The 27,897-nt window shown below is 49.7% G+C and overlaps 1 protein-coding gene across 1 annotated transcript; it reads right to left on the reverse strand.

Moving 5' to 3' along the window:
* Positions 1-16,815: 16,815 nt before the first annotated feature.
* On the reverse strand, positions 16,816-26,938 carry LOC142017192 (speriolin-like protein). Its single transcript, XM_075001905.1, has 5 exons — positions 26,743-26,938; positions 21,718-22,062; positions 19,990-20,328; positions 19,475-19,620; positions 16,816-17,142 (listed from the first exon to the last, which is right to left on the reverse strand). Exons 1-5 carry the CDS (start codon positions 26,936-26,938, stop codon positions 16,816-16,818), a joined length of 1,353 nt encoding a protein of 450 aa, XP_074858006.1.
* Between the last annotated feature and the right edge of the window lie 959 nt (positions 26,939-27,897).

Below are 27,897 nucleotides of genomic sequence, written 5' to 3' on the forward strand. Positions count from 1 at the left end.
AACATTCTTGAATCATTCCTCTGTCTGGAACAATGCTAAAACAAAAACTGCAGGCAGGTCCTATTAGCGGGAGGAATGGAAATTGGCTTGGACTTATCTGGGAACTCTACGAGATATCTTCACAACATAGTTTTAACAGGAGAAACAGTCAAGAGTGAGATTTCATGTCATTTGACGTTATCTTTCTTCCTGCACATCTAGAGTAGACCTGGACTGGAAGATTTTGCACTGAGACCTTCTGAAAAATTCCCACAAGAAACAAACAAAAACCCACCAAAACTAGAAGCAATCAAAAAAGAGAGCCTTTACCCGAGAATAGCCGACGGCCCAATGATTAGGATATTTGGGTGGGAAAAACAGGTTTGAATCCTGCCAGCATCAGTGCATTCCAAAGCTTCGAAAAGGATTAGTTCTGATTAATTGGTATTCTGACCAAAATCAAAAAATCCAAATGAAAACAAGCACCAAAATGCACATGGCATTTGAATGTTAAAAAATTCCCAACCAGCTTTCACCTAGACCCATTGAGCCACCTCCTGGGGCTTGGTGAATAATTACACTTGCCTCCTCTTGTTAGCCCATGCAAACTTCAAGCAATGTTATTTGGCTCATCTTACCCCACTGGTGCATTTCAATCTCCTGGAGAAGATGGGATGCAAATGAAATATATGCTTTGATGTGAGTCAGACGATCAGACAACTTCTGCTAGTGAGTCTAAAACAAAAAACAGAAAGTTACTTGGATCCCAATAAATTGGATCTTTTGGATACTGATGTGCACCGGCAGGGTGGGTTGACATCTCTTACTTGGCAGTGTTCAAGTACTAGATATTTCTGGTCCATATACAAATAAAAATGACCATAATCTTCAGTTAGACTCAAAGCTCTGGGGGAGGAAGATATTGTTTTATTCAGATTCCCCCATGGTTAAGGAATGTGGCTCTTCGTTCCTTACCATATTTTCATACTATGTCACAGGAGCTCTACCTGTTTGGTTCAAAGTGCAAAAGAGGGAGGCATAAAGGAAACCTAGAGGTTAAACCTCTCTAGTCCAGCATGGTTTTAGTTAGCCAGATGTCCAGTTGTGGGTGTGGCCAAGTTTCCTGTGGCCCCATAAAGTTTGTTTCCATCACCAGTCCTGGCTCTCAGGGCTCTGTGCTGTTGCTTAGCTGTAATTTACCTCCAAGTATCTTCCAAGAGCCCAGTAGGCAGTGGAAGTGCTGGTAATGCTGCTAGACAATATTGACCTCCCATGGGCCATCACCGATCAGGTTCTGAGGTTACCAAACTAGAGTGGTTCAATTTGATGAGGAGATGGTTCTCCTAATGGGCATACTGTAAGACATACAGCACACAAGCATATGAAAGCAGCATTATAATAAACTGTCTTCTCTGGAGACAGCTAATCCCTGAGGCAACCAAACCAGCCAAAGAAAGATCTTTAACTAGGGATCTAAAGCTAAGATACTTGACTGATTCTGGATTTGTTACACCCTGATCCAATTTGTATTGAAAACAGGCTTGCTTTATCCAAGCTGTTAGATACAAACGTTGGGACACCCCAGGGCCTTTGAGGCCACCTGACAGACAGGAAAGCCTGAAGAAACCTGCCCTATTCTGTTTTATGTGATTGCAGGCTTACAGCCACTGCTCTAATTTAAGAGACAAATCCAAAAAGAATTGGCTGGATTTGAGCCATTCCTCAAAAGGCTGAAAGAAAAAAGGAAGAAGTGGGAGGAACAAAGGAAAGAAAAGAATTCTGTAGCCAGAGAAAGCTCAGCAGAAACTGTGAATCATCCTCCTGGGAGCACTCAGACACCAAAGGCAGAATCTGTGCCAGTCCCGTTTTACATGCTCAGGGCCTGAGCTTACAATCCATCGTTGCAATCAGACTGAAGGTCATAGGGGATTCACTTACATAAAAAAAAAAAAAGAAGCACGACTGGGCCTTGTCTATGCTAGGGATATTTGGCATGCCTACACCACAGCTTGCATCCATGCTCCCTGGGGTGTATGGGCCATTATACCAATTGCATTGGACTTACACCAAGCACAACGTGGTCCTTCACCAGGCCATCTCCACTGCATCCATGTGGATAGATTGCTGGTTTAATGGCCCCGTCAGTATGAAGAGCCTTTCCACAGCACACCAAACACTGCTCTGGTGCCCTCTTGTTTACTACCCGGGCACCTACCCAAGGGTGTAAGTTTGAGGAAAGCCTCAGAGCCATACAAGGAGCACACACGGGAACTCAATTTCCAGGACAGCGGCTTTCCCCGACTCCACTCTGCTGCTGTTGAACGCACATCTCAGCGTGGACCTTCCCAGGAGGGCTTGGCCAGCTGCTGACATGGGACAAATGTGGCCCTCTGGGGAAGCTGAAGCAACCCAAGTCTAGTTGAATTCAGTTATTCCACATATTATCAGGTGGCTGCAAGTATAACCAAGGCAGGCCTCATTCACGGGGGGCAAACAGTGCTGAGGAAAGATCCAAGGGCAAAAGGTTCAATGTAACCAGCTCCAGGCCAACTGTAAGTCCCAGCTGACAGCAGCAAACGTGGGCGCACGGTTATTCGCAAGACTGAATCCCTGTAACTTGCCCCTCCATGCAGCTTGAGGAGCTGCTGGATAAACACAGCACTGCCTTGCAGTGCAGAACTGAAGAATGGCCATTGTCTCTGTGAACCAGGCGGACAAGGTGGGGATGTCCGAGACATTGCTAGGGTCTTAGGATCCAGACAGAGCAGTGGAGACAGCAGACAAGACTACACTGGAAGAGGAATTGGTGCATAAGGGCATCTCCGTGCTAGATTTGCAAAATTTTTTGTAGCAGACTGTGCTGGTGGAGACAGATGGCAGGTTTGCGGGGGGCTGTAGGCAGAGCTTTTGTATCCCATCAAATGCTTCCATTAGGTTTTGGAAAGGTGCTTAGGTATCATCACATAATAATCCCTTTTCCTTTGCTCTACCATACCTCCTTCTGGCCTTGGCCACTCCCCTACGTCCATCCACATAACAGAGGGTTTGAGAAAAATGTTAGGCATGTTCATAAGCCATTGAATAAGTCCTTGAGCCTGGCAGTCCTGTTTTGAAGCAGTGACTGCCATGGTGGTAACAACTGGGGACCTCTAAAGTTAAGTGCATGGCCTGCGTAGCTGCTGTGCGTAGGCCCATGCATGTGTAAGCACACCTGTCCTGTGAGGGCTCAGCAGAGCTGTGACCTGTACACATACTCAGCTACACATTACACCTAACCCACATGTAGGTTCACACCACCTCTTCATTCCTCAGACTCATCCATGGGGATCACGCAAGCCGTTCCTTGAATTCCTCAATGTGTATGACTAAGGCACGCTTGTTAGCCTTTCCCCTCATTATATCCCAAGTAAAACTCCTTTCCCTTGCTTGCGGGGGGCGCGCTTCAAAGAGAAGTTCTCAAAACTCCCATTTGTCTACAATACATAAGCTTTGTCCCGTTACAATCACTACCCACCAACAGCCCTACTGCTTCTTATACACGCTGGGTGCTAATTCTACCTGCATGCTCTTAGCATCGCTAGTCCAGTGAGAAAGTGCCTTACAGGAGCATGCTGGGATGGTTACTTCTGTTGCAGTCCTTGGCATGGTTGGATGGTACACAGCTATCATTCTTAACTAGCATTTCTTTCCACTGGGACCTACAAGTAAGTCTAAGGAGTGGGGGCAGCAAGAACAGTGCACAAGCTGATAAGAAAAGTGGAGAAGACCCATTTCCGTCCACAAACAGAGACCGACTAAAATGTGCCTGTCTGAGGAGCATAAAATGAAGGCCAGTTTGGCAAGGCTGGGGCAATTTCCACCAGGCTTTCCCCACCCCACCCCCAAAAGCGAGGGAAATAAGAATGGAGGACACAGCATCCCAATGAGAGGTTTCCAATGAGTATGTATGCATTCAAGAAAAAGATAACTCCACAAATGCCCACCATGGCCTCCACAGCAGTTCCCACAATGCCTGCTCAATACACAGAAGGACCACAGGGCTCTTTGGACTGCCCCTTGCCTTCAGCTCCCTCTCATGCTTCCCCGGGTATTTTGCCCTTTGTAAAACTTAGGCAATGGTTGCTATGAAATTGTCCTTATAGAATTTACAGCTGCTTGACTGCCGTTTTGAGCCAGTCTTTCCTGAATTAACACAACTCCTGCCACAAATCAAAATGCACCCTCGAAGCTCAAAGATGCTAATTATTTGACAATCATTAGTGAAGAGTTCATTATTCAGCAGCTGACTGCCACCAATTCACCAGAGTTCAAAGTTTCAGAAAAGTTAACGGGTGATTTTTTTGCACACCCTCACTAAAACAACTAGACTAATATTACACTCTGAGGACTGAGGGGCTTTGTCTACCAGAAGCAAGAAATCATTTCAGAAAACTCAGATGGAACCCTTCTTATTATTGTAGGATGATTTTATATGCCTCAAGGACATCTATGTGCAGCTTTGAAATTTAATCCCATTTTCTCAAATCTGTATCACATTACTCTTCTTCAAAGTCCTGAAGGACAAACATAGCTGACTGACACCTTTTGGGCTTTCAAACACCCTGCTCAAAAAAATGTCCCACTCTTAAATTATTCTGATGTTTCCTCTGCCACACAGTCATCTCTTTTGTTAGAAATGGCAAGCTGTTTTTTTTAATCTACAGTTTTTCCTCTCAGAAAGATTAGCTCAGGCTGCTGTCAGATTTATTGTCTGGTGCTATAAAGTTGAAAGCAGTTATCTGAAGTGGAGATTTAGATTGTTACTGTAGCAGTAGAAAAGGTTATGTACAAAATATTGCATGTGTCAGTCACTCCTGACTGAGTATTCAGCAGGGCAGCAAGAAAAGACCTTCCTAAAAGAAACTGAAATTAAAACCCTCTGAAGTAATAAACACAGTATTTGTTAAATACGAATTATAAACTAAATCTGAACAATAACTCAATATAGTGTTAAAATGATGCCCATATGGAGACAGAGGCCTTACTAGATTAGCCACTGTACAGACACAAAATGAGATGTGATCTATGCCTTGAAGAACTGAATAGACAAAAGGTGTGAAGCAATTTCCTTCGAGGTACAGATGGGGAACTGAACAGTGTTCCTGGCCAGGGAACAGAGGTCTAGACAGAGCAGCAGCAAATCACTGCATCCCATATTTTGGATAGTAATATTATTATATTATAGTATAACTTGGAAGAAGTGGGTCTGTCCCACAAAAGCTCACCTAATAAATTATTTTGCTAGTCTTTAAAGTGCTACTTGACTGCTTTTTGTTTTGATAGTGTATAGACTAGCACGGCTTCCTCTCTGTTACTATCTCCGAGGGGTAGCTGCGTTAGCCTGTAGCTTCGCCAACAAGCACTCCTGTTGCACCTTAGAAACTAACCAGTTCATTGGGTCACGAGCAAGACCTTCTTCCTCATCTGAACCCATGAAAGCACATGGCCTAATAAACTGGTTAGTTTCTAAGGTGCTACAGGACTGCTCGTTGTTTGTGACAGCAAAACTATGTATTGGATACAAAGCGGGTCACGTGAGGTGTCACTGGAAAAGTTTGATCTGTGAAAATCGTTAGCATATAGAAAAGATACTTTCAGTCTAGATAGCCAGTTCAGAAGGGGCTATTCAGGGTAATGAGCCTCGAGGTAAACAGTCCTTAGGCTCACAAGGTGACATATAAACTACCTCTTTTTGAGAGCACTCCAAACAAGCAGTAAGTAACGGCTACTGTGATATATGACCAGGGAACAAGACACTGGACTCCGTCTTGGGACATCAAGATTTTCCCAAAAACTGGTCTGGGAACCAGATTTTGAACCATAGGATTCCTGCCATACGCTAAAGCTACACAAGGCAGGAAATGACAATGGCTATTAGCCACGATGGGAGGAATGGTGTTCCTAGTCTGTTTGCCAGATCCTGGAAATGGGTGACAGGAGAGGGATCAGTCAAGGACTACCTGTTCTGTTCACTCCCTCTGGGGCAGCAGGCATGGACCACGGTCAGAAGACAGGATGCTGGGCTAGATGGACCTTTGGTCTGACCCAGTCTGGCTGTTCTTGTGTTCTTATGTTGGTCTTCACTATTTCGCAAACAGAGTTTCAACCAGTACACGTGCTATCCTAGGCCACAACCCTGCAAACCCCTATATACGTAAGGATGTCTCAGCAGTCAGACGGGTAAATAAGAAACAAACTAAGTTCAGTGACACTAATCCCCTGTCCAAAGTTACTCGCAGGAGTGAGTCTCAGATTTGGATTCTAGACTGTCACCCCCAAGGGCATGGACTGCAGAGTGTATAAAGCCCACACTGGTTTAAAGATCTGCTCTGGCCATGTTGGTCCTACCCCTCCAGAGCTGTTAATTGTTTCACAGGGCTGGAATACGAGGCTTTAAAAGGTCAGAAGTGCCAGACAGTGGGCAGCTCTGGATAAGAGCAGACACCAGCTGCACAGCTCCCAGGAGGAATCCTGGGAAAACTTCATGGCAATTGCCCTCTAGAAAGTCACCCCTCCCACAGGAAGTGACTGTACCAGAACAACCCTGGGAACGAGAGCCTTCCAGCTCAGACCGATTGGATGGCTTAATCCAGCACAGAGAAGACCCCCCCATGGATTTAGCAGTACCCAGAGGCCTATCAGTAACCTGAGCATAGTGACAGACGGCCTCTTACTCCGTATAACAACCAGCGCAAAAGGAGCTGTGGGAGCTACTGTGTTAAGTCTTTAAGAATAATAAGTTGCATACAGTATTCGTAATTGCTATTGAAATCTGTGGGGAAAGGCCAGCAACAATCCTTTGTTTTGCTGTATGCACCTTATTTAATCCTCAAACACAGGCACAGTGCTCCCTGTCATACACACAACTGCTAAAGCAATATATTCATACAGAAACAGTGATCAACTATTGATATTAACCCGCCAGTGTCAAATATTCCTGCGAAATGTCCCGGTCAGTGACAGTTGTCATTTCTGAACACGTGAAGAATCTCTGTTTCAATGAGAGTATTGCAGGCAGAAGTTACCTATGACACATGCATAATGCATAATCAGTAAAGGTAACATTTTTGTGGATTTTTCTTCGGAAGTCTCGCTGCTGTCAACTCTGTAAGACTCCTGAGAAATTGGAGAACTCTGGCCTCTAGTTCTCATCAGTTAGACTAGATTTCTTTAATGTAGAGATACGGAGCAGAGTACAGAAATAAAAATAAAATAACTGCACACATAGTTCTGCCTTTATGGAACAGAACAGACTGCTGTAGAGGTTAGTCACCTGCAGCATTGTTGTTACCATGTTAATCCCAGGCTGTTACAGAGACAAAAAGGTGGGTGAAATGATGTTTTATTGGGCCATCTTCTGTAGGTGAGAGAAAAGCTGTCCTTGAGTATGGGAAAGGTACTCAGAACTTCACAGCTATAAAATACCTTTACCAGGCCTGAAGTGTGAAAGCTTGTTTCTCCCATCAACAGAGGAGTTGGTCCAGTAGAAGATTTTAGTCACACGTTGCTCAGATACCACCATGATGGGGTGGCCTCAGACCCCAGAACTATTATTCTGGTCCACAGATTGCTCCTTCCTGAAGACGAGGATTTATTTCTGTTCAGCCCTACTACCATCATTACCTGGCAGCTGTGCCAGGTGCTTTGCAAATGCAAGACTCATAGGAAAGGGGACACCAAACAAGCTGAAAAGATAAAAACTAAAGTTGTGGGGAAAGGAACCAAGTGATCAGGAAGACCTGTGCCTGCTGTCATGCTAGTTACAGCTTTGCTTATTTCCTTATAGTGCATCCTAACTTGGTGGTTTTTGAACTCCCCACCCCCTCCAACCCAGTTGAATAAAATTGTTGATATTCATGATCCAACATTACCTTGTTACTAGAGAGCAGGCTCTGGGCTGGGGCTGGAGCAGAAGGGGTTGGGGTGTAGGAAGGGGCAGGGAGTGAGGGCTCTATCTGAGGGTGCAGGCTCTGGTATGGGACTGGGGATGAGGTTGGGGCAGGTGGTTGGTTCTCAGGAAGGATTTCTCCCTCTTCTAGCACTGAGGACCATGCTGTGGCCTGTAACCGGCTAGCAGTAACTCAAATGCTCTAGCAGAGATGTGTCAGTGGCTTTGCACATGGCTCTCCCTCAGGCACCACCCTCTCTCAGCTCTCGTTGGCTCATGCCCAGAGTGGAGCCGGTGCTAAGGGGCATGGCAGCATGTGGAGTCCTGAGGCACACCACTTAGGGACCAGACCTGCTGCTGACCATTTCTGGAGCAGAGCGTGGTCATGCCAAAGCAACCTACCTGGCACTCAGTTACCCTGCAACAAGGCATCTGACATTCCATGACTCAGTAGGGGATCGCAAGCTGTAGTTTGAAAAACCACTGTTCCAGCAGAGTAAATCTAGACTTCCAACTCCACATCCCATTTAGAATCTGACAGCTGCAGCCCCAAGCCACAAAACACACGGCATCGTGTGCTCAATAGCAGCGCAGCCCAAGAAGACCATTTGTCTTTTCCAGTGCTATTCTATTCTTATTTGAAGTGTTCCTTCTGACCGCCTGTTTATTTCATTGGAAGAACAGGTGAAATACACTACAGCCAAGTATATAGCTCACGAGTCAATTCTATGGCCTGTAGAGGAAAGGTACTAAAACTGCACACATTAAATTTGCTGAAAATGGATTTTGGGCCAATGAAATAAATACCGTCAAAACAAAAAAGCTGTCATGTAGCGCTTTAAAGACTAACAAAATAATTTATGAGGTAATGAGCTTCAGCTCACAGCCTTACCAGAGCAGACTCAATATATAAAGAGCAGAAGTCCAAAAATTGTTATCCAGGTTGACAAATCAGTAAAATTGTTATCAAGATTGTTATCTCTGTCACTGAAAAAAATACTGGATTGAATTTGGCACAGTTTTGGCTTCAAACCCCCTGAGAACAAATCCAAATATCAAAAAGCTGTTTTTGTGGTGGTGATTTTTTTTTTTTTTTTAGAGGTAAAAAGTTGAAAATACTGATTCACTTTATCATTTCAATGCGACACTTGACGGATTTCGTTTGACTCAAATGAAATATTTCCCATTTGTCAACCCAAACAAACCAAATAGCATGTTTGGTTTCAAACCAAACAAAGTTTGTATCAGAAATTTCGGACCAGCCAGCAGAACTGAAGAGAGAAATCAATGTGCTTAGCGGTGTATTTGTCACAGGACAGGCCACTCACCATGTGTAAGAACTGGTCACTCTTGGGATTATTTCACAATTAACACCCCTTCCTGTGGTCAGACATGATCACGCTGATTTCTCCCTTTCTGTAAAGGGTGCTGCTCCTCTTTCATCCCTGGAACCACAGTGTCCTGTGTGACTGGGCCCCCTTCCAGTGTTCAGTCCTATATCACTCCCACAGTGTCCTCTGTGTGACTGAGCCCTCAGCCAGGTCACTCGGCACTGCCCCCTTCCAGGGTTCAGTCCTCTATCACTCCCACAGTGACTCAGACAGTCTTCCTATCAACTTCACCTCAAATCTCTACCCCACCCTAGGTGGCAGGTAGGGAAATCCAGCCCCACCACTGCTTCAGGTTCCAGTCCAGGGACCAGCCACACAGCCACTCCCAAGCACTCTTCTTCCCAAGTACTGACGGCTACCTCCAAGCCCCTGCAGCTTCCAAACAGCCCTTTGTCTTCCCAAGGAGGGACGCCCTTTCCTCCCAACAAGCCCTGTTTAGAGCCAGGCAGCTGGGAACAAAGCCCCCTCCTCTTCCTGCTTGCCATCAACTCCCTGCTCCCTGGCTCCTCCTCCAGATGCAGCCTATGGAGTGAATAAACCAACCTGGCCTCTTTAACCTCATTTAGTCTTATGGGCGGGGGGGCCCATCACAGTGGGACCTATCGAAATTATGATTAATGCAAATAGAGCTTTTTCTGATGTAAATTCTAGCCCCATGGTACCCTCCTGCATGCATATACCTTTGTCATTTATGACCTAATTCTCTTTCTAGTGGGAGTTAATAAAACCATACATTTGCTCAGTACACTAAAGAACAGCTGAGATAACTTTGAAGGATATAGCTGTTTAAATTTGCTTTTGTGCTGTCTTCATTAGAAACCAGGCAACCTCTGGCTTAAGAGTTCTTCCATCTGATGGAAGGTCTCCGTTACATTTGATGATAAAAGACTGCCGTTCCTCCCATCACACCACAGGACTGTAGCAATTTATATGGTCTTATCCACTGATTAGCACAAGGCAACATTTCAGTAAGTCGCGCTCTCTCTTGAATGTTTCCCAGTTAATTACTTGTTTTAACTTAATGGTTTTCCTGCCTGGTGTGGGTCTTCGTGCCTTGCAAATGAAATTCAGCCACATTAGCCAGCGAACTCATCCATCAGCCCTTGCTTTAGTTTGCCTTCCAATAGATTTCAAACATTGGATGAGAGCCCCCAGTTGCCGCGCAACTGAAAGTGGCAGTGGGCCCAGTTCACAGTCCAAACAGGGAGCGAAGGCTGAAGCGGCTGCCGCTCAGAGATGTAGCCAACGTGTGAAAAAAGCTGGAAGATGCTAGAAATGAGAACACACTAGTCCTGCAGCCATACTGGGCGAGTGGGGAGAGTATCAACAGGACAGAAACAACGTAGACCTCACTGACCTCTTGCCTATTATAATTCTGCTTTGGCTTTTGCTGTAGGACGACAGTAGTGACTTGCAGTTTCAAGGGGCAAACAAACAACAAGCCATCCAGCAAGGCTGCAACAATCCTAGATCCTCACACGCACGTAGGCAACCCACTCCCAATGGATTTCTTTGCAGGGTGGGCAGGAAGAGAAGTTAACCGAGATGGGCTGGAGCATTTGGCATTAAAGACTGCTCCTAGGAGATAAAACTGGGGTGGGGAACCTTTTTGGGGTCAGGGGCCACTGACCACAGAAAATCAGTCAGGGGCTATGCACCAGTGTGAAGGAGGAAAACACCTTCACAGATGTGGCTCCCAACTGAGAAGCTGGAGTTAAAAGAAAAAGAAAAGACGACACACCTCAATCCCCTCGAACTCCAGTCCTACAGTAGGAAAGAGGTGGGGCAGAGGCACCAGGAGACAGGTTTTACTCCCGCAAGGGCAGATTAACTCTTCTGGGGGGGCAACCCAACTGAGCTGCTCTGGAGACTTTTATACCTGGCCTCTAGCTGGAGCATGCCCAGCAGAGCTGAGGGGGCGGAGTCTCCTCAGCTAAGTAAGCGGGGTTAACTCCCGCAGTACCAGCGTGGTATTGATATGTCCCTTTATCAATGAAAGAGAGAGAGCCACATCCAGTCACAGTTGTTTACCCAGCGTTATTCGATAAACAAAAGTGATTTTATTAAGTTTAAAAAGGGAGGATTTAAGTGGTTACAAGTAATAGATCAAAATAAGTTACTAAGGAAAATACAACAAAACATGCCAGCTAAGCTTAATACCCGAAGAAACTTGTTACATGTAATTTCCGACCCAAACATTAGTTCTAATCATGTTTCCTCCCATGCTAAGGAGCCTCCCAACTTGGGCCTGATCCTCCCCCTGTCTAGTCAGAGATGTTTCCATAAGTTATCTTGGGCGATAAGCAGGGGTGCCCTGGTATCTGGCAGCTGCCTCTATTGCTTGGTTTCCCACCTTTATATCTCTTTTGCCAAGGGTGGGAACCATTTCTGTTTACTTTAAATATTTCACATTTCCAAGGGGAAAAGTCAAAAGACACAAACCTGCTGCTGGATCCGGATAACACTTCTCTATGTTCATCTGGAGATCAACAACGTAGAGCTCCATCTCCTGGTGGATCAATTTATTGGGTCCAATAAAGACCCACTACATTGACTGCTGATCAAACTCTCATTGGACTACAGGACTCCATCAGCACGAGAAGAGTAAGAGGAGACGATGGGAGAGTTTCTCCCATTGACTCACCCCAAAGGAGACCCCACAACTCGACCTAACACACCGACTCCAGGTACTCACACAGCTGGAGTTGTGTACCTAAGACAGACATTTTCCCCAGTGTAGACGAGGCCTAAGCAAGCTGAGTTGAGCATTGAAGTGAGTGACTGTGAAGGGTAGATACCACCCAGAACTCTCATCAACTAACCTGGCCTAGTAATGGTGAATGTGCATGCGTACAACCAAGCGTGTGACATAATGACATGACAAATGCCAATTTTTGCTAAAGGTATATTTGTCGGAGACAGACATAGGTCAGTAGTAGCAGCCAGAACTTCAATCACTTTAATGTGTATTGTGCCGCACGTAGCTATGACTATCAAAACAAAAGAGCAGTCCAGTAGCACTTTAAAGACTAACAAAATAATTTATTAGGTGATGAACTTTTGTGGGGCAGACCCACTTCTTCAGACCATAGCCAGACCAGAACAGACTCTAAATATTTCATCTGTTCTGGTCTGGCTATGGTCTGGAGAAGTGGGTCTGCCCCACGAAAGTTCATCACCTAATAAATTATTTTGTTAGTCTTTAAAGTGCTACTGGACTGCTCTTTTGTTTTGATAGACTACATCTACATCATTTTCTCTCCGTAGCTATGACTGTTTTGGAGTGTTGCAGCCGAAGGAGCCTACAAGGTGAAGGCTCTTCCGGAATGAGAAGCAGAGATTTCTCTCTTTTTTTGCTTTCTTTTTACTATCTTTAATCTAAAAAAGACCCTTAATCTTGATTGAAAGAACATGACTGCTCCCCAGGCATGGGAAAAAACAAGCTATATTAGTGCTCTCTCACAGATTACAGGAGCTACACACAAAGTCACTACTGCTTGAAATAGTAACAGAGAGGGAGCCGTGCTAGTCTATACACTATCAAAACAAAAAGCAGTCAAGTAGCACTTTAAAGACAAGCAAAATAGTTTATTAGGTGAGCTTTCGTGGGACAGACCCACTTCTTCAGACCATAGCCAGACCAGAACAGACTCAATATTTAAGGCACAGAGAACCAAAAACAGTAAGCAAGGAGGACAAATCAGAAAAAGATAATCAAGGTGAGCAAATCAGAGAGTGGAGGGGTGGCGGGGGGAGGTCAAGAATTAGATTAAGCCTAGTATGCAGACAAGCCCCTACAGTGACTCAGAAAGTTCCCATCCCGGTTTAAACCTCGTGTTAATGTGCCGAATTTGAATATAAAAGCCAGCTCGGCTGTTTCTCTTTGAAGAATGGTGCAAACTTTGTTTTGATACTGTTTGAAATATTTGCCCTGAGCAGTTCTCACGTGGCTCCTGAACATCTACACTTTGGTCATTTTTCGACCAATAAATGGGTGCCCAGGACTGTTGTGCGATTCAGTCAGAAAGTTCTCCTCATCCAAACATACTCAGCTCTGGTGTGTAGCTTTAGGGTGCAGTTCTAAAGCCTAGTGTGTGACGCAGGACTACTGTGTGTAAAAAGGAAGCCCAGTACTGAAGCGTGTTAGGAGTTATATTGAATGAGCTCAGGGTATCAAAGATGCTGCCATAGGACAGTGATGGATGGGAATATAACCCGTTGGTTAAATACATAGCTAGAACCCAATTATTCTGTAAACTTGGTGGATCTGTAGAAAGTGCGAATGAGGGTGCATGAATTGCACTTAAGACACAAAAATCTCAAAGCAGAACACGCCAGTGTTACCTGTAGCATGTTGGGTCAAGCAAAGGCTGTACAAGGGACCCAAAGAAATGTTACGCAGATCAAAGACATTTGCAGCTTACATTTGCCTGACAAGGCACATTGCACACTGAAACCACCTCAAAAAAAGCTGTACCTTGATTGACAAGTAGCCACCAGGATCCTGTTTGCAGGAAAAGGCCTCTCCAGGAACGATGAGAAATACCACCTATGAGTTGTTCATGATTACGCATGGTGGCTAACGCCCCTCACCTGAAGAAGGGAGTTGTGTTTGCATGGAGGGAAAATACTACAGGGTGTTCCTAGCAAGGTGAACAAAGTCAGCAGTTGACAGCCCAGTGGGACACAGAGAAAGGTTTCTTGGTGGGGAGAGCAAGAGGCCTTGTTCGGATGCTAGACGAATAACGAAAAGCCAGCCCTGTTGCGGGGAGAGAGTTCAGACAAGTGGCTGGGTGGCAGCCCCGCCTGGTGCCCCCGTCATGGTCATCCTACTTCACGAACAACTTCTTTTTAGTCCCTCCGCCATAAGGCCGCCAACACAGGGGAGTGAGCAAACTGCCTGACGGTAGGTCTACACAGCAACGTTATTTCAAAACGACAGCCATTGTTTTGAAATAAGTATCCTCCAGGCTACACAACACAGCCGCTCTTTCGACATAATTTCAAAATAGGTCAATCTCATTCTATGAGGAACGGCGCCTATTTTGAAAAGGATGCTGTTAAGACAGAGAATAGAACCTATTTCAAATAAGCCATGAGGCATCCACCATTTTTAAATAGGCTCTGTGTGCGTAGGTGCTATTTTGGAGTGCTATTTCGAAAGGCATTTTTGGGTCTAGGAGCATTATTTTGAAATAATCTATTGCAGAATAGTTTACTTCAGGTTAAGGCTTCTGCATAGATGTATCCTTAGAGGCTTTCTGCTGCATCAGATAGAATTATTCATCCTCAGCTGGTGTAAGCCATTGTAGCTCTTGCTGGGTTCAGAGCTGTTTCTCCCCAAGCCCATCCACTGGTTGGCTTCCTACCCTTAGTCTCCTGCTGGAAGCACCTCCACATCCCGGTCAGCCCCGGGGTCGACCGAGCTGCCGTGGTGTAGTCAGGGGGTTCAGCCTCCGGTGTTGGGAATCCCAGCAGCTTCCTAATGGGTGGTTGCAGCAGTTGTCTGCTCTCACCCTCAGCCAGCCCTGACTGAGCCCATTACATGCTCCGCCCAGGCAGTGAGACAGACACCGCACCCCCGGCCCCCCTTCGAAAAAGGTGCCTAGCTCCCTCCACCCCCACCACCCCTAGCCACGCTTGCTGGTCCTCCAGCCCATCCAAGTGGTTGCCCTCCTGGCCCAGCTCTCTGGTCCAAGACCAGCCCCGGTCCTGCTGGACGAGAGATTTTGCCAGCCCTCAAGTGCCAGTATGCTCTAGCCTCTGACAAGAGCTGGCACAGGGAGGGAGAACTTGGGGCACTGGAGGGGGGCTTGATCTTGCCGTGAACTTCCCCCCCCGCCCGGCTCCCCTTGCTGACAGTCCTAAGCACACCCCCAGGGCGGGCAGGGGCGCTACAGTCACACAAGCTGTAGCGCTAGGCGTTTGTTAGGCAGCAGCTGTAGGAGCGCTCAGTAACCATACAGGCTGGCGGGCTGTGAACTTCCTTGCTCATGCCACTGCTGGCATTCCCTGGGTGTGCCGGTAAGTCTGGGCTGTAGCACTGCAAGTCTCAGCAGCTCCGGCCCAGGCCTTCGGAGGCCCTTTGCGAATGGCAGGCCTGGGGGTTGGCCAGCGGCACTCATGCTCTGTAGATCGTCCGCCCCACAAGGCTGGGAGCGTCCTCCACTGGGGGCCACAGGACACAGTAGGGCTGCAGTGTTCTGAGCATTGCAGAATACGGGTTCGGACACCTGGCCTGCAGCAGGACTGTTCCAACATTCACCGTCCCTCCTTCCGCTCCCACACAAGAAAACCAGGCCAGCAACCTTGCAGGTTCTTTAATGCTTTCACAGCGATCAGTGCATTCCAAAGATTTTGCCATAGGGCTGAGTTTGAGGCAGAGCTGAGCAACTCCCCTGCCGAGCACAAGTTCAGAGCGGCTGGTCTAAACAGACGTCCAGCCTGGCTGTAACGGCAGAGACAGGGCCCCGACTACCCCCATGTGGTATGTCGAAGGACAGGAGGGATTCTAGACAAGAAAGGCCGCCTGTGCCCTGCCCCTGCTCAGCTTTCAGACCACAAAAATTGTTTGCTGGAAGTACTTTGGAGAATAAGTGAAGCCCTGAGCTTGTCTAGGGCTCTCTCTCAGCACTCACCCCTCAGATCCCAGGGTCGAAGCCCTGCTGTCATTCAGGGGAACTGGAGGTTTCTGCAGCAGCCAGCAACCTCACCATTAAAACCGCAGCCGTACAACTCTGACTCGTGGGGGGCAATCCTTCTCTGCACTAGGGCGCTTGCTCACAGAAGGAAGGGCTGCTCTAAGAGTGGACCGAGTCTGAAGGCACTTGTTATACAAAAGCCAACTCACTAAGCCTTGCTCCCCAGTGCCAGATACATCATCAAGGGGCTGGCTGCTTTCCGGGGGAAGAGGGACTGACACAGGGAAGGTCTAATGCAGGCAGCCTGCAAGGCAGAGCTGCCGTAAACCTGCTCTGCCCAGGCCAGGAAACTGACCTATAGGCTACATAATAAGATGAGCATCCCCAGCTGCAAAATGTGGCAGCTCTGGTACCTCTCTCGGTGGCCTGGGTTCTCCCTTGTGAATATACAGCAGCAGGACAGGCGTGGCTGGCACAGCTGTCCCTGGGGTTCCGACCCTTCTGCTGCCATGCACAGCGAGCGCGTGCAGGAAGGATGCCTCGCATTCCTTTCCCCAGCAGCCGGCACCGCAACCCCTGCTGAGTGCAGCTGTGACGGGCAGGGAGTGCAAGTCCAGTGCCGATCCCTCCATGGCAGGGTGTGGGGCAGGTGATGGGGGAGGAAAGGGACCGGCTTTTCCTGCTGGAAGCTGAAGAGAGGCAATAATAGGAAAGAGGGAAGGGCACCTATCACGTTAAAAGCAACCACGCACCGTATCTCCTGCTGGAGCAAACTGCTCTGAGCCCGGGGACAAACCAACAAAACCCACGTCTGTATTTCAAACTCACGCTTTCAGTTCGTATCTCTGGGCAGCTGGGGCACGGCGGGCCCTGTCCCCTACCAAGCAAAGAGAGGTTTGCCGTCGTCCTTGGAGAGCTCACACAAACAGTTCAGCAGCAGCAAGGTGTCGCTGAGGAACTTGGAGGGCACCACCTCGATCACGACTTTGCGCAGCTCCGCCGGGCTGCTGTGGAGTGGGCTGGCGTGCAGGTCAGGTCGCTGCTTCAGGATGCCGTAGGTGTTGATCAGGAGCTCGCTGAACACCGGGTGCACGTCCCGGTTGTAACCCATCTTCTCCAGGCGGCCGGTGAGGGACAGGTACCGCTGTGTCATGGCTCGGTGCTTCTTCTCATCCAGAGAGCCATCCAGGCACTTCATGGAGGCCTAGGAGGTTTAGAAAAGCAGGGAGAGGCTATGAGCACCTTTGTTGGGGATGTCCCAGGCAGGGCACCTGCTCGTGTTTGCCATGAAGGTTGGAATAAATTTTGTTATGTGCACGTGCACCACCAAAAGAAACTCACACCGCTGGCGGTGGGTGCTCCGCTAATCTCTCCTGGGCGGCCACCCCAGGGTGACCCCTGTAAGCTGAAGGTTACAGGCCACATTGGTCCCAGGGGTTTCACTTCCTGGCTGCATCCTAGTAGCTCCATGATGACACATGAGGACGGCTGGGGAAGGGACACGGCAGGGGTGAATTAAGTGGAGGGTGGCCCCATTTTGGCCAGAACCGTCCCTTCGTTAAGTTCTGTCCCAATACTTTTCTCTGTCAAACGAGGCACGTAGCCCATTTGCTTTGCCGACTTCCTCAGTTTGCTTTCGCCACTCGGACAAATTCCCATTTTTGTCAAAAAAAGCCGAGGTGTGCGGCCGGCGGGGAGGGACCAGCCCCTGCAGGGGGAAGGCAGGCCTTCCAGCACCAGAGGACTCCCATGATGGGCTCCAGCCTCCTGAGGGGGCCCTGCAGGATTCCAGCTATGGGCAACCACCTTGCAAGGCTGGGGGTGTCCCCTTTTTAACTGGCCAATGGAGTCTGCCTAATTAAGCCACGCCAGACTGGAAGCAGCGCCGGCTGAAGTGGAGTCTGGCCCCACACCCTGCAGGCCTCAGAGCGATAACGAGTGACTGTGTGGACGGAGCCGGGTTTGGCCTGCCTGTTGGGGGTGGACGCTCGGCCGCTGTAGATCGATGCTCCTCCACTGAGGTCATCCAGGGCGCTGGCGGGCTTTCCAGTTTGCAGGGGGGAGGGTAACCAGGCCTGCCCGTGGCACGTGGAGTTCTGTCGGCTCTCACCACGCTAGATGCGGCATTGCACAACCCCACGAGCTGGCTGGCTTCCCCCGTGCGACTGGCCATCCCAGGGAGGGAGTTAGAGCCTGCCCCCTCATTCCATTTCCAATCGACACTTCTCCCGACAGCCACCTCCATATCAGACGACAACGTCCTCCACTTCCTCTTCCCCCAGCCACACCCCATTGATTCAAGAGGGTCACAGACTTCCACGTAGGGTCACACAGGGCATGTCTGCACTGCCCCCTAACCCATGGCTCTGACTCACGTTTGGGTGCCCTGTGCCCTCTTCCCATCCACGTACAGCTGAGTGACTTGGGTCGGCACGCGCTCAGGACCTGGGGCCTAGGAACTGGTTTAGGAGAAGAGCCAGAGCCCGAGTCTCACTGTGAGGTGTAGCCACACCCTGGCACTCTGCAGTGTGGACACAGCTCAAGCCACCAACCCGAGTCAGAGAGTCTGCCTAGTGTATCATGGGTGCGTTAGCACAGCTGTGAGACCTAGCACTGGCCACTGTCCATCTGAGATCATGACGACACAGGCCTAGACTGACAATGCCGCACAGACACATCCACCGTCCATTATAAATCCCCCAGCACTCTCCGCATAAAAGCCAAGTGCACTCTTCGCTGCGCACACACTTCTTTTTCTTATTACTAAGCTTTAAGCAGATGTTGAGCCCCAGGCCTGCCAAGCACCTGGGGTTGGTGAGCCCGGTGATTATTGTATGTATCAATGAGCATAACCATAGCATTGAGGGGATTACCAGTCTAGGGCTTCACAGATAATTATAAGTCTTTGCTGAGCAAGGGAAAGGTTATATCCCCCATTTCACAGATTGGAAACTGACACAGAGACACAGATCCTCCACGTCGGCAGGGTTACCATATTTGAACTTTCAGAAACTTTCCACAAAGCTCATGCTCTCTCGTTCTTTCGCCCTAGAGCTGGTGGGAACAGGATTTTTCATTTGTCAGGGAATTTTGTGATTTCAGAAGAACCTCTTGTGCTGAAACAGAGCAAAACATTCAAAACGCTCTGCCAAATAAAGTTTTTAAACAAGTTTTTCATGTGGTTCCATTGAAACCGTGCATTTTGTTAAAAATGAAGAAGATGTTTTGTTCCGTTTCTGACTTTAAACGTGTAGCATGCAAAAGAACATAAAACTGGGGGAGGGGAGGAAAAAGAAAGAACACCCTTAGATGAACGTTTTTCAAAATGGAAAAGCACCCCAAAAAGTTCTGACCTGAAAGGGTCCATTTTAACCTCATGGAAATGCTGTTTTTCTGATTTTTTTTCCCCAAGTGAACTTGCACCCATAATGACATGTTTCCACAAAACTTTTTGCTTTCAACAATGTTCCACTGGAAAATTTCTAACCAGCCCTATGCACCAACGTCTCCCTCCCTAGACTTAAAGACGGATTTACCTGTTTGATTTTTTCAGGAATGTTGGACACTGTGTAGCCATAAAGTCGCGTTACTCCAGGAAACACGTACGCCAGGATGCGTCTGTCTAGCTGGAAGGCGATCTCCCCCACGATACGGCCATTTTTCTTGCTGTTCAGCTCAAGCTCTGTATGAAGGACCAGCCAATGGTTACAGGGTCACTTAAGTCACAAAGACCAAATATTTTCAGCATGCTTAGACGCAGTTAAACTTTCACTGCATGGCTTGAGCCAGATGCCAGGAGAGAGAATGTTATAGACACCCAAATGCAGCACCGACTTCCCAGTGCCATGCACAAACTGCATAACTTCTGCTTTTTCTTGGCTTCAGAACGTTTGTGATCATGTTTTGAAAGGTGCCCTACTGCCTGGCCACACTAGAATAAAAGGCATCTAAAAGCCCCCTGCCTGCCGAGGCAGCTTGTGAGTCGAGGCAGTCAAGCCCATCCTTAGCTACAGTTATTAGTCGCAAGGCCAGGGTGAAACTACATCTTTACCGTTTAGATAATAGGCGTGGGGCTTCCTTGGCTCTTCTCCTTGGGGGGTCTCTAAGAACCAGACTCTCCTTTTCTTGTGCACCTCTTCTGAGCCCAGAGACGCTTTCTCACTCGCTACATCCCGTGGGCTGTTTACAAGAGGAGCAGATTTCCTCTGGGCAGCTCCTGGGGAAAATGGCACAGGTGTTTTGAAGCACCCTGGAAACGCAGCCTGGGTGTGGGCCCCTTCCTTGTGTGAAACGCTGAGGGGAGATGAGGACGTAAGTTCTCCGGGGTACAAAGGCTGGGGCTGACTCAGCAGGTCTGGTGCACCGAGGACACGTCCATGCAGCTGGTGAACTACAACAAAGCAGAAGGGGACATAGGATCAAAGTTGGCCGCAGCTTTATTTAGGCTTGGTCTACACGAGGCAGGCCAGGTAAGTCAACTGCAGATGCACAGTTCTAGCCATGGCAATTGCATAGTAAGAATTGTAGTAGTAGGCATCCTTCAGTCTACGTCGACTACGGATCACGCCCTTCGTAGTTCCATTTGGGATCATCGTTTGCAGCATCGACTGACTGTGAAGGCCCACACGAGAGTGACAGTCCTTGCTGCATAGTTAGAACTGACTTACCTGCAAATCGTCTTACCTGGCCATCTACACAGAGGGAAGTCAATGGGAGAAACTCACCCGTCAACCTCCTTTTCCCCCTGAGCAGTAGAGGGGTCAACTGCCGACCCCAGATAGCCCAATTTTGTGCGTCTCTACAGGGCATGAAACCGAACTCTGAGATCGATCCTCAGCAGGCCAACCTTCCCTGTAGCGTAGGCACACCCACAGATTTGCAAAGAGGAGGATCAGAGAAGTCTAGAGGGCCCAACTCTGATCATCTGCATGGGTGTTTATGAAAGTAAATCCAAGGGCCTGCTCAGCACCTCTCCATGTGGTTACGAGAGCTCGGCAGACAACTCTGAAAACTGGGCACGTGCTCTTGCCCAGTTCTTTTCACGCACTCAGAGAACCGAGCTCAACTCAGGAGGGTTGTCCTAGGACAAATGAGGCTTTGGCTGGAAGAACAGGGGGTGAGAAGATCAGAACTGGGGGGTACTGGCAAAAAATGGCCAGCAGCAGAGGAAACCTACACGGGATTCTCCAGTCACGTCTCTCACCGAATGCCCCAGAGCCGAGGACAAACGCATCTGGGAAGTCTGGAGGAGATGTAACTGGAGAGTGCAGAGTTGATGGCAGCAGGATCAGCCCTGGCCCGTTCTCCACCTTGTCTGTGATGGTGAGCCTTTCGGGGGCATCCCTCTCTGGGCTGGGGGGACATCAGCCTGGAACTCAGAGCCAGATGGTTTGGTGGCTCCTGGCCTTAACATTTCTGCCACGCTGTGTGCGTGGTGCCTGAGATCAGGCCAGGGGGTGGCCTCACTTTGATCCCTTTCACGTTTCCCTGCGAGTCACGGAACACACGGTTACACAGATGGGTCTCCTGCCTCCACCACAGGCTACTTTATAGAGTCCCCTCAGAACCAGCAGAAGGGAACTCGCTGCAGCAGCTGGAGAAAAAAAGCCCACTTGAGACAAGCCTAAATGCAACGCGACGCTGGATCGGGGCTCGCCGCGACGTCGAGAGGACATGGCCCCTCAGCCCCCTGCCCGATTCTGAGAAGCAGGGACACCACGCAGAGTGCTGAGTCCCCTGGAGCAGGACACCTCCTGGAATCCAGGAGGTCAGTTCTTACCCATGCCGTATAAATGACTCTGAGCCTTGTCTCCTGAGGGGGAAGCGAGGTCTGCCGAGCCACCTTTGTTCACCCTCGACAGGTCTATCGAGTCTGCCAGCTGTTTCTCCACCCTGGAGGTCCAGGACGTGCTGGAAAGCAAGGTGGGTATCCGCTCCCGGGGCGCCGGTTGAAACAAAGTGGAATGGCTGGGAATCCCTTTAGACGTAGCCTCTGCCTGAGCTTTGGAGCTGGACAGAGCTGCTTCCTTGCTCGCCATGTGGCGAGGGGAATAACCGAACTCCTGCAGCTGGGAAGGATGACTGGGGATCTCTGGCGGGTTGATGTCTCGTCCACGAGGCTGGGCTACAAGCGAAGAGAGCATACAGATAGGATCACAAACCTTGCCAGGGCAGCGGGCTGAAATCTGACCTTTGGCCGTGTGTGTACGGTCCGAGCGCCAGTGACACTTTTTAAAGTCACTACTAGTCCTGCTTACAACAGCTTCATTCATAAACAAAGCCTACCCATGACATGCCATTTGATCCAGTCTCCTGGTGCCTAGTGAGGAGAGGAGCTGAACAGGGGTCTCCCACCTCGCTGCAGTGGGCTCACACCACCAGGCTGTGGAGGATGCTGACGGGGGCTTCCACATCTCTGCAGTTGAAGCTGGTCATTTTGGATCAATGGGCATTGGACCAGACAGACAAAGTGTCACATCAGTCCAGTGGGGAGGGCCCTCGCTGAGGTGGGAGACCCAGAGTGCCCCTGCTTCAGGGACAATTTCATTACCGGTACCATGGAACCCACTTCGGCAGCAGCGAGAGAGGGAGCCCTACACCAGATACCCCACAGCCAAGCAGGGCAGACGAGAGACTCAGCCCCACCCTGTGGGTAGCCGGCTTTGGGCCCCCTGAAGGGGCGAAGCCTCAGGTGGAAAATCCCAAAGGGCAGAATTTGCCAGACCGGAGAAGATCCAGGGGTTTTCCCCCCACCTCCCACTCCCCTGGGACTCCAGGCTCCCGTGGCTACCACAGGGCTCCAGCCCCAGGTGCCTGGGGGTGCCACAAGGCTCTGGCAGGCAGGGAATCCAGCCCCTGCCCCACGCAGCACAGTGGCCAGCTGGGACTCCGACTGTGGCCCCGTCCCCCATCCCGCGGACGCAGGCTGCGGACTGTCTGCATGGGGGAGGAGGGGCTACATCTACACGTGCACCCAACTTCGAAATAGCTTATTTCGATGTTGCGACATCAAAATAGGCTATTTCGATGAATAACGTCTACACCTCCTCCAGGGCTGGCAACGTCGATGTTCAACTTCGACGTTGCTCAGCCCAACATCGAAATAGGCACAGCGAGGGAACGTCTACACGCCAAAGTAGCACACATCGAAATAAGGGAGCCAGGCACAGCTGCAGACAGGGTCACGGGGCGGACTCAACAGCAAGTCGCTCCCTTAAAGGGCCCCTCCCAGACACACTTTCATTAAACAGTGCAAGATACACAGAGCCAACAACTAGTTGCAGACCCTGTATATGCAGCACGGACCCCCAGCTGCAGCAGCAGCAGCCAGAAGCCCTGGGCTAAGGGCTGCTGCCCACGGTGACCACAGAGCCCCGCAAGGGCTGGAGAGAGAGTATCTCTCAACCCCCCAGCTGATGGCCGCCATGGAGGACCCCGCTATTTCGATGTTGCGGGACGCGGATCGTCTACACGTCCCTACTTCGATGTTGAACGTCGAAGTAGGGCGCTATTCCCATCCCCTCATGGGGTTAGCGACTTCGACGTCTCGCCGCCTAACGTCGATTTCAACTTCGAAATAGCGCCCGACGCGTGTAGACGTGACGGGCGCTATTTCGAAGTTAGTGCCGCTACTTCGAAGTAGCGTGCACGTGTAGACGCAGCTAGGGTGGGACTGAGCTCGCCCCTTGTGTGCGGAGCTAAATTGGCTTGTGTGTCACCCTTAGGGCACGTGCCGGGGGACTGCAGACCCCTGCCAGCCTCTTTTCTCTGGAACCCGAAGGGCTGTCACCCCCCCCCCACCCCCCATGGAAGGGCCTACGTGCTGCCAGAGCTTGGAAGCATGGTCATGTTTTCACACAACTGCCAGTGAACCTTGCCGGGGCCCTTTCAGCCACCTGGCCCCAGGCAGACAGGCCCTTCCAACGCCAGAGCGCCCGTGGGCGTGAAAAGAGACACACATGTTACAGTGCAGCGCTCTCTGCTGGCGAGAGAGGGGAAAAGCAAACAATTGGAGGGGGGTGTGATATGAGATGGGGTCATCCTAGAAGACAGGGCGTGAGACCCCCCCCCCCCCCAAACACACACACCAGAGCACATTCAGCTCGCTGGCACGGACATCAGAGACAATAGATTAACAGGTGAGATCGGGAGATTTCTCCAACAGGTGTGCGACCAGGCATCTTGGTTACTGAGTGGTTGCTAACAGCCCATGGACAGGGAGATGGGGGAAGAATCCTACACCCCCATCTGCAGGGCCGAGGGCTAGTTTGGGATAATGCTGCGTTCTCTCTTTCAGGCCTGCCCCTGGCTGCATTGACCGACACCACGGTGTTCACCTTCCAGAGCTTGGCTAAGGTCTGGGTGTGCATTGCAAACCTTGTCTCCCAGGTCCCTGTGGCTTTCTGCCCAGGGTGGAGCCTCAGGCAGAACAAGCTGCAGAGGGTCCATGTGGACCAATGCTGCAGCAGCAATAGGCAGAGGAAAGCCCTTTGTTGGGCATCAGCAACAGGTCTCTGGCGAGCATCAGGGCAGGCACAACACACCCCCTTGTTACTCCGCTCTCTGGGGCTCTGGCTCCAACGTTAAGCCTGTGGGGAGATGCCGTGTCCCTGAGAATAAGCCACCGGGCGCCCAAAGATCGACTGAACTGCCCTCACCCCACAAACAGCAGCCAGTTCTCAGGAGGGGAAGAAGGGAGGACGGCATCCTATGGTAGGCGTCTCTTCCAGGCACCAGAGGAGGGTTTCAGAACAACAAAAGGATGCCCAGGATTTTACACAGAGCCCAGAGCGTGAAGGGACTGGACTTGGGGAATTCAGCAAGCACTCAGTGTGGAAGTTTATCCCTGGCAATTATGCTCAGTTACCCAACTCAGCCTTCAATCTGCCAGGAGCCTTGATTTAAGGAGCTCCTGGGAACCATGGACACAACCAAGCACCCCAACAGGTCATCCTGTCTCCCAGACGGATGATTTTGTCCATCAGTGCTTCTTTATGGACCATGTATCAGCTTCACTCAGTTGATGAAAGCCAATGTTGTTCTGTGACTTCAGTGCAACTTTGGAGGCTCGCGCCAGATGCCATCTGGCTTTCTGTCCTCTTACAAGCCCTCCCTATCTTTGCCAAGCCTGCAGGTCATCTCGGAGAAATGAACGCCTGTGAGAGAAGGACTGGGGGAGGGAAGGATGCTAGGGCACTGCTGGAGGAAATCATGGTAAGGGTCTGATTGGAGCATAAGGGATCTTTGAAGCCTCATGCTATATATTTGGGTTGGGGTGACATTTCCCACCCTTTCCCTGGAATGCGTTACAGTACTGACACTAGAGTGGCTTGCCTAGTGGACAGCCTGGTGAATCTGGGCACTGGGCAGTCTTGTCTGCAGACTAAGCAGAGACTAGCTGGTCACCTCCGTGATAAGCAGAGCCATTCCAGCAAGGACTCTGGAATGCCAGTGCTTTTAAGTTCCCCCAGTTTTACTCAATGAGGTTCAGAAGCTGCCATAACCTGCTGGTTAGACCCTCATGCCTATAGAAGGCGGATCTTGTGTATATTATTCATGTAGGTTACCTATATAGGATCACATACCATGCTTACAAACAGGGCCACACAAGGTCAGACCAAAGGTCTATCTAGCCCAGTGTCCTGTCTTCCAAGAGGCCGATGCCCGATGCCCCAGAGAGTGTGAACAGAACAGATAGTCATGAAAGCGATCTCTCTCCCGTCATTCATTTCCAACCTCTCACAAAACAGAGGCTGGAGACACCATTCCCACTCATCCTGCCTTATGGCCACAGTCACTCTCAGCATGAGCAAAGACCCAGTTTCTGACAGAGGAGGGACTCGGAGTAAATGACTCATTCGTCTCATGAGTTCGGGCAATAGCCCACAGCAGAGAGCTACTTCGACAGCCTGAGACTCTGCCTGTGTGAATTTATGACTTCCAGATTGGCTCGATGAGTTCCCTGTATCTTTATGACCTTCCCGTGTCATTGCGACACCCCACTTGCGTTCAGGTGAGAGAGCCTGCAACCTGACTTGGATAAACGAGGTGGACCATCAACACCTGAATAACCTTGCCCAATGAGGACAATGGAGACAACCAGCCAAAAAGCACTGACTTGCTTAGGATCGACCTTTCACAGCACATTGAAGATCAAGGAATGAAAACAAACTTCAGGGGAAGAACAGGAAGAGACAAGAAAGTTAGAAGGGGGTTTTCTCCGGCAAAGGAGAGAGAACAGCCACAGGACAAGACTGGGCTGGTAGAAAGAGATTGCAGAAGAATTCCACAACACTCTGACCAAAACCCATCTCTCAGGAGGGTGAGGACACCGGAGGCAGAATCTTGTTATTTTTCCCTAAATCAGTCTCTCTCATGTAGGAGTAAACTGTGTGTGTGTGGCTTAGAAGTGCTTTTGCAAAGTCCGCGTGCCTCTTGTTTAACGGTCATGGCATCCCCAAAGGGTGAAACGGTAGGACTGAGTGTCCCTGGCTCCACTAAGACTCTGGGAGTGTGCAGTCGTGACTTGGGAAGAATGGGAAAGCTGGCACGGGTTTCAGGGCTGAGGTAGTTGCACTGCAGAATCCCATATGGCAGGAAGGGGACCGTGAGCCTAAAAAGCTCAGAGCTTGTGACCATGTTGGACTCTACCCAGACCCAGCTCACAAGAGATCAAGTGGGTGGCTTCAAATACAACTGCCAGGGAATGCCCACTAGCGGGAGCTCAGCCAAGAGGTCACCCATCGAGTTAGAGGGCCATTATTCAGAAGAACCAAACGAGAGAGATCTTCCAGGTTCTCCTTACCTCCTTGGCCTGGGGAGCGGGCATTCGGATACCCGGGAGCAGGGTGGGAAGCGGCTATTCGCCCGGGGTTACTCGTCTCACAGTGCTGACTTAGTAATGAACGTAATTCATAGTTCTCCCAGAGCAGCCGAACCTGATTTTTCAGGTATGCGTTTTCATTCTGAATGATCCTTATCCACTCGCTGTCCTCTGTCATTGCTGACCTCCTTTTCTGGGGTGCAGTCAGTCCCAGCAGGGCCCCAGTCACCTGTCCCAGGCCTTTGAAAGGCCCAGAGGAAGCCTTGGAATGTTCCCACCCCATTGTGAGCTCACCTGCTCTTAAAGGAACAGCTGGAATCTTAGCCGTGAAGATCGGTTCTTGGAGTGGGACGTGACTGTGTCCCACAGAGCCAGTTAGAGGGCAGAAAACTCACAATGCTGCATGCTCCAGTAGAGTTCTTCACCCACACACTGAACCAAGACTTGCAGACAAAACAGACATGTGCACAGACAGGCTGGCCTGCCCTCCAACTCAGAGATGACCAGTCCACTCACCTGTCTCGGGCCTGGATGGTGGAACATATGCTCTCGGTACATGGAGATGGTAGAGGAAGCCTTTTATAGGAACTGAAAGGGAGTGATGGGACGAAATGCAAGGCCAAACTCTAGCACAAAAGGACTTTGATTACTAAAAGAAACCGAGAATGGCAGTGACAATATTGCTATTATAATACTCGTTGGTCTTGTCTGCATTACACTGGTGCAGCTGCAGCATTTAGTGAAGATGATATCTAGGCTGAGGGAAGACCTTCTTCCCTCAGCACAGGTATCCCGCCTCCCCGAGAGACGTTAACTACACCAAACAGGAGAAACCCTCCTGTCAAAGTAGTGCTGTCTACACCAGGAGTTCAGCTGGTGCAACCGTGTCACTCAAGAGCGTGGATTTTCTCACCTCCGAGCGACAGTTACACCAACAGAAGCTTGTAGGACAGATGAGGGCTTCGTAAGTCGGGTTTGTTCGGAACTGTGAAGGCTCAAATCTAGACCAGGCCTGGTCGAGCCAACAGCCCATGAAGTTTGGCCTCAAGGCACAATGAGTTGGGAGGCTGCCAGATTTTATTTATTATGGGCCCTCTCGGGTCGTTTCAAAGTTACTGTGACACAGGAAATCCTTGA

This window comes from Carettochelys insculpta, chromosome 8, assembly GCF_033958435.1.
Source record: "Carettochelys insculpta isolate YL-2023 chromosome 8, ASM3395843v1, whole genome shotgun sequence".
Classification (NCBI taxonomy): Eukaryota; Metazoa; Chordata; order Testudines; family Carettochelyidae; genus Carettochelys; species Carettochelys insculpta.

Bases quoted from the DNA above. Each gene is read 5' to 3' on its own strand.
- LOC142017192 (XM_075001905.1), bottom strand. From the start codon at position 26,938: ATGACAGAGGACAGCGAGTGGATAAGGATCATTCAGAATGAAAACGCA. The intron at 20,329-21,717 runs GTAAGAACTGAC...GCTTTGTTGTAG, and splicing joins GAGTCATTTATACGGCATGG to TTCACCAGCTGCATGGACGT. The intron at 19,621-19,989 runs GTAAAGATGTAG...TCCTTCATACAG, and splicing joins CCACGCCTATTATCTAAACG to AGCTTGAGCTGAACAGCAAG.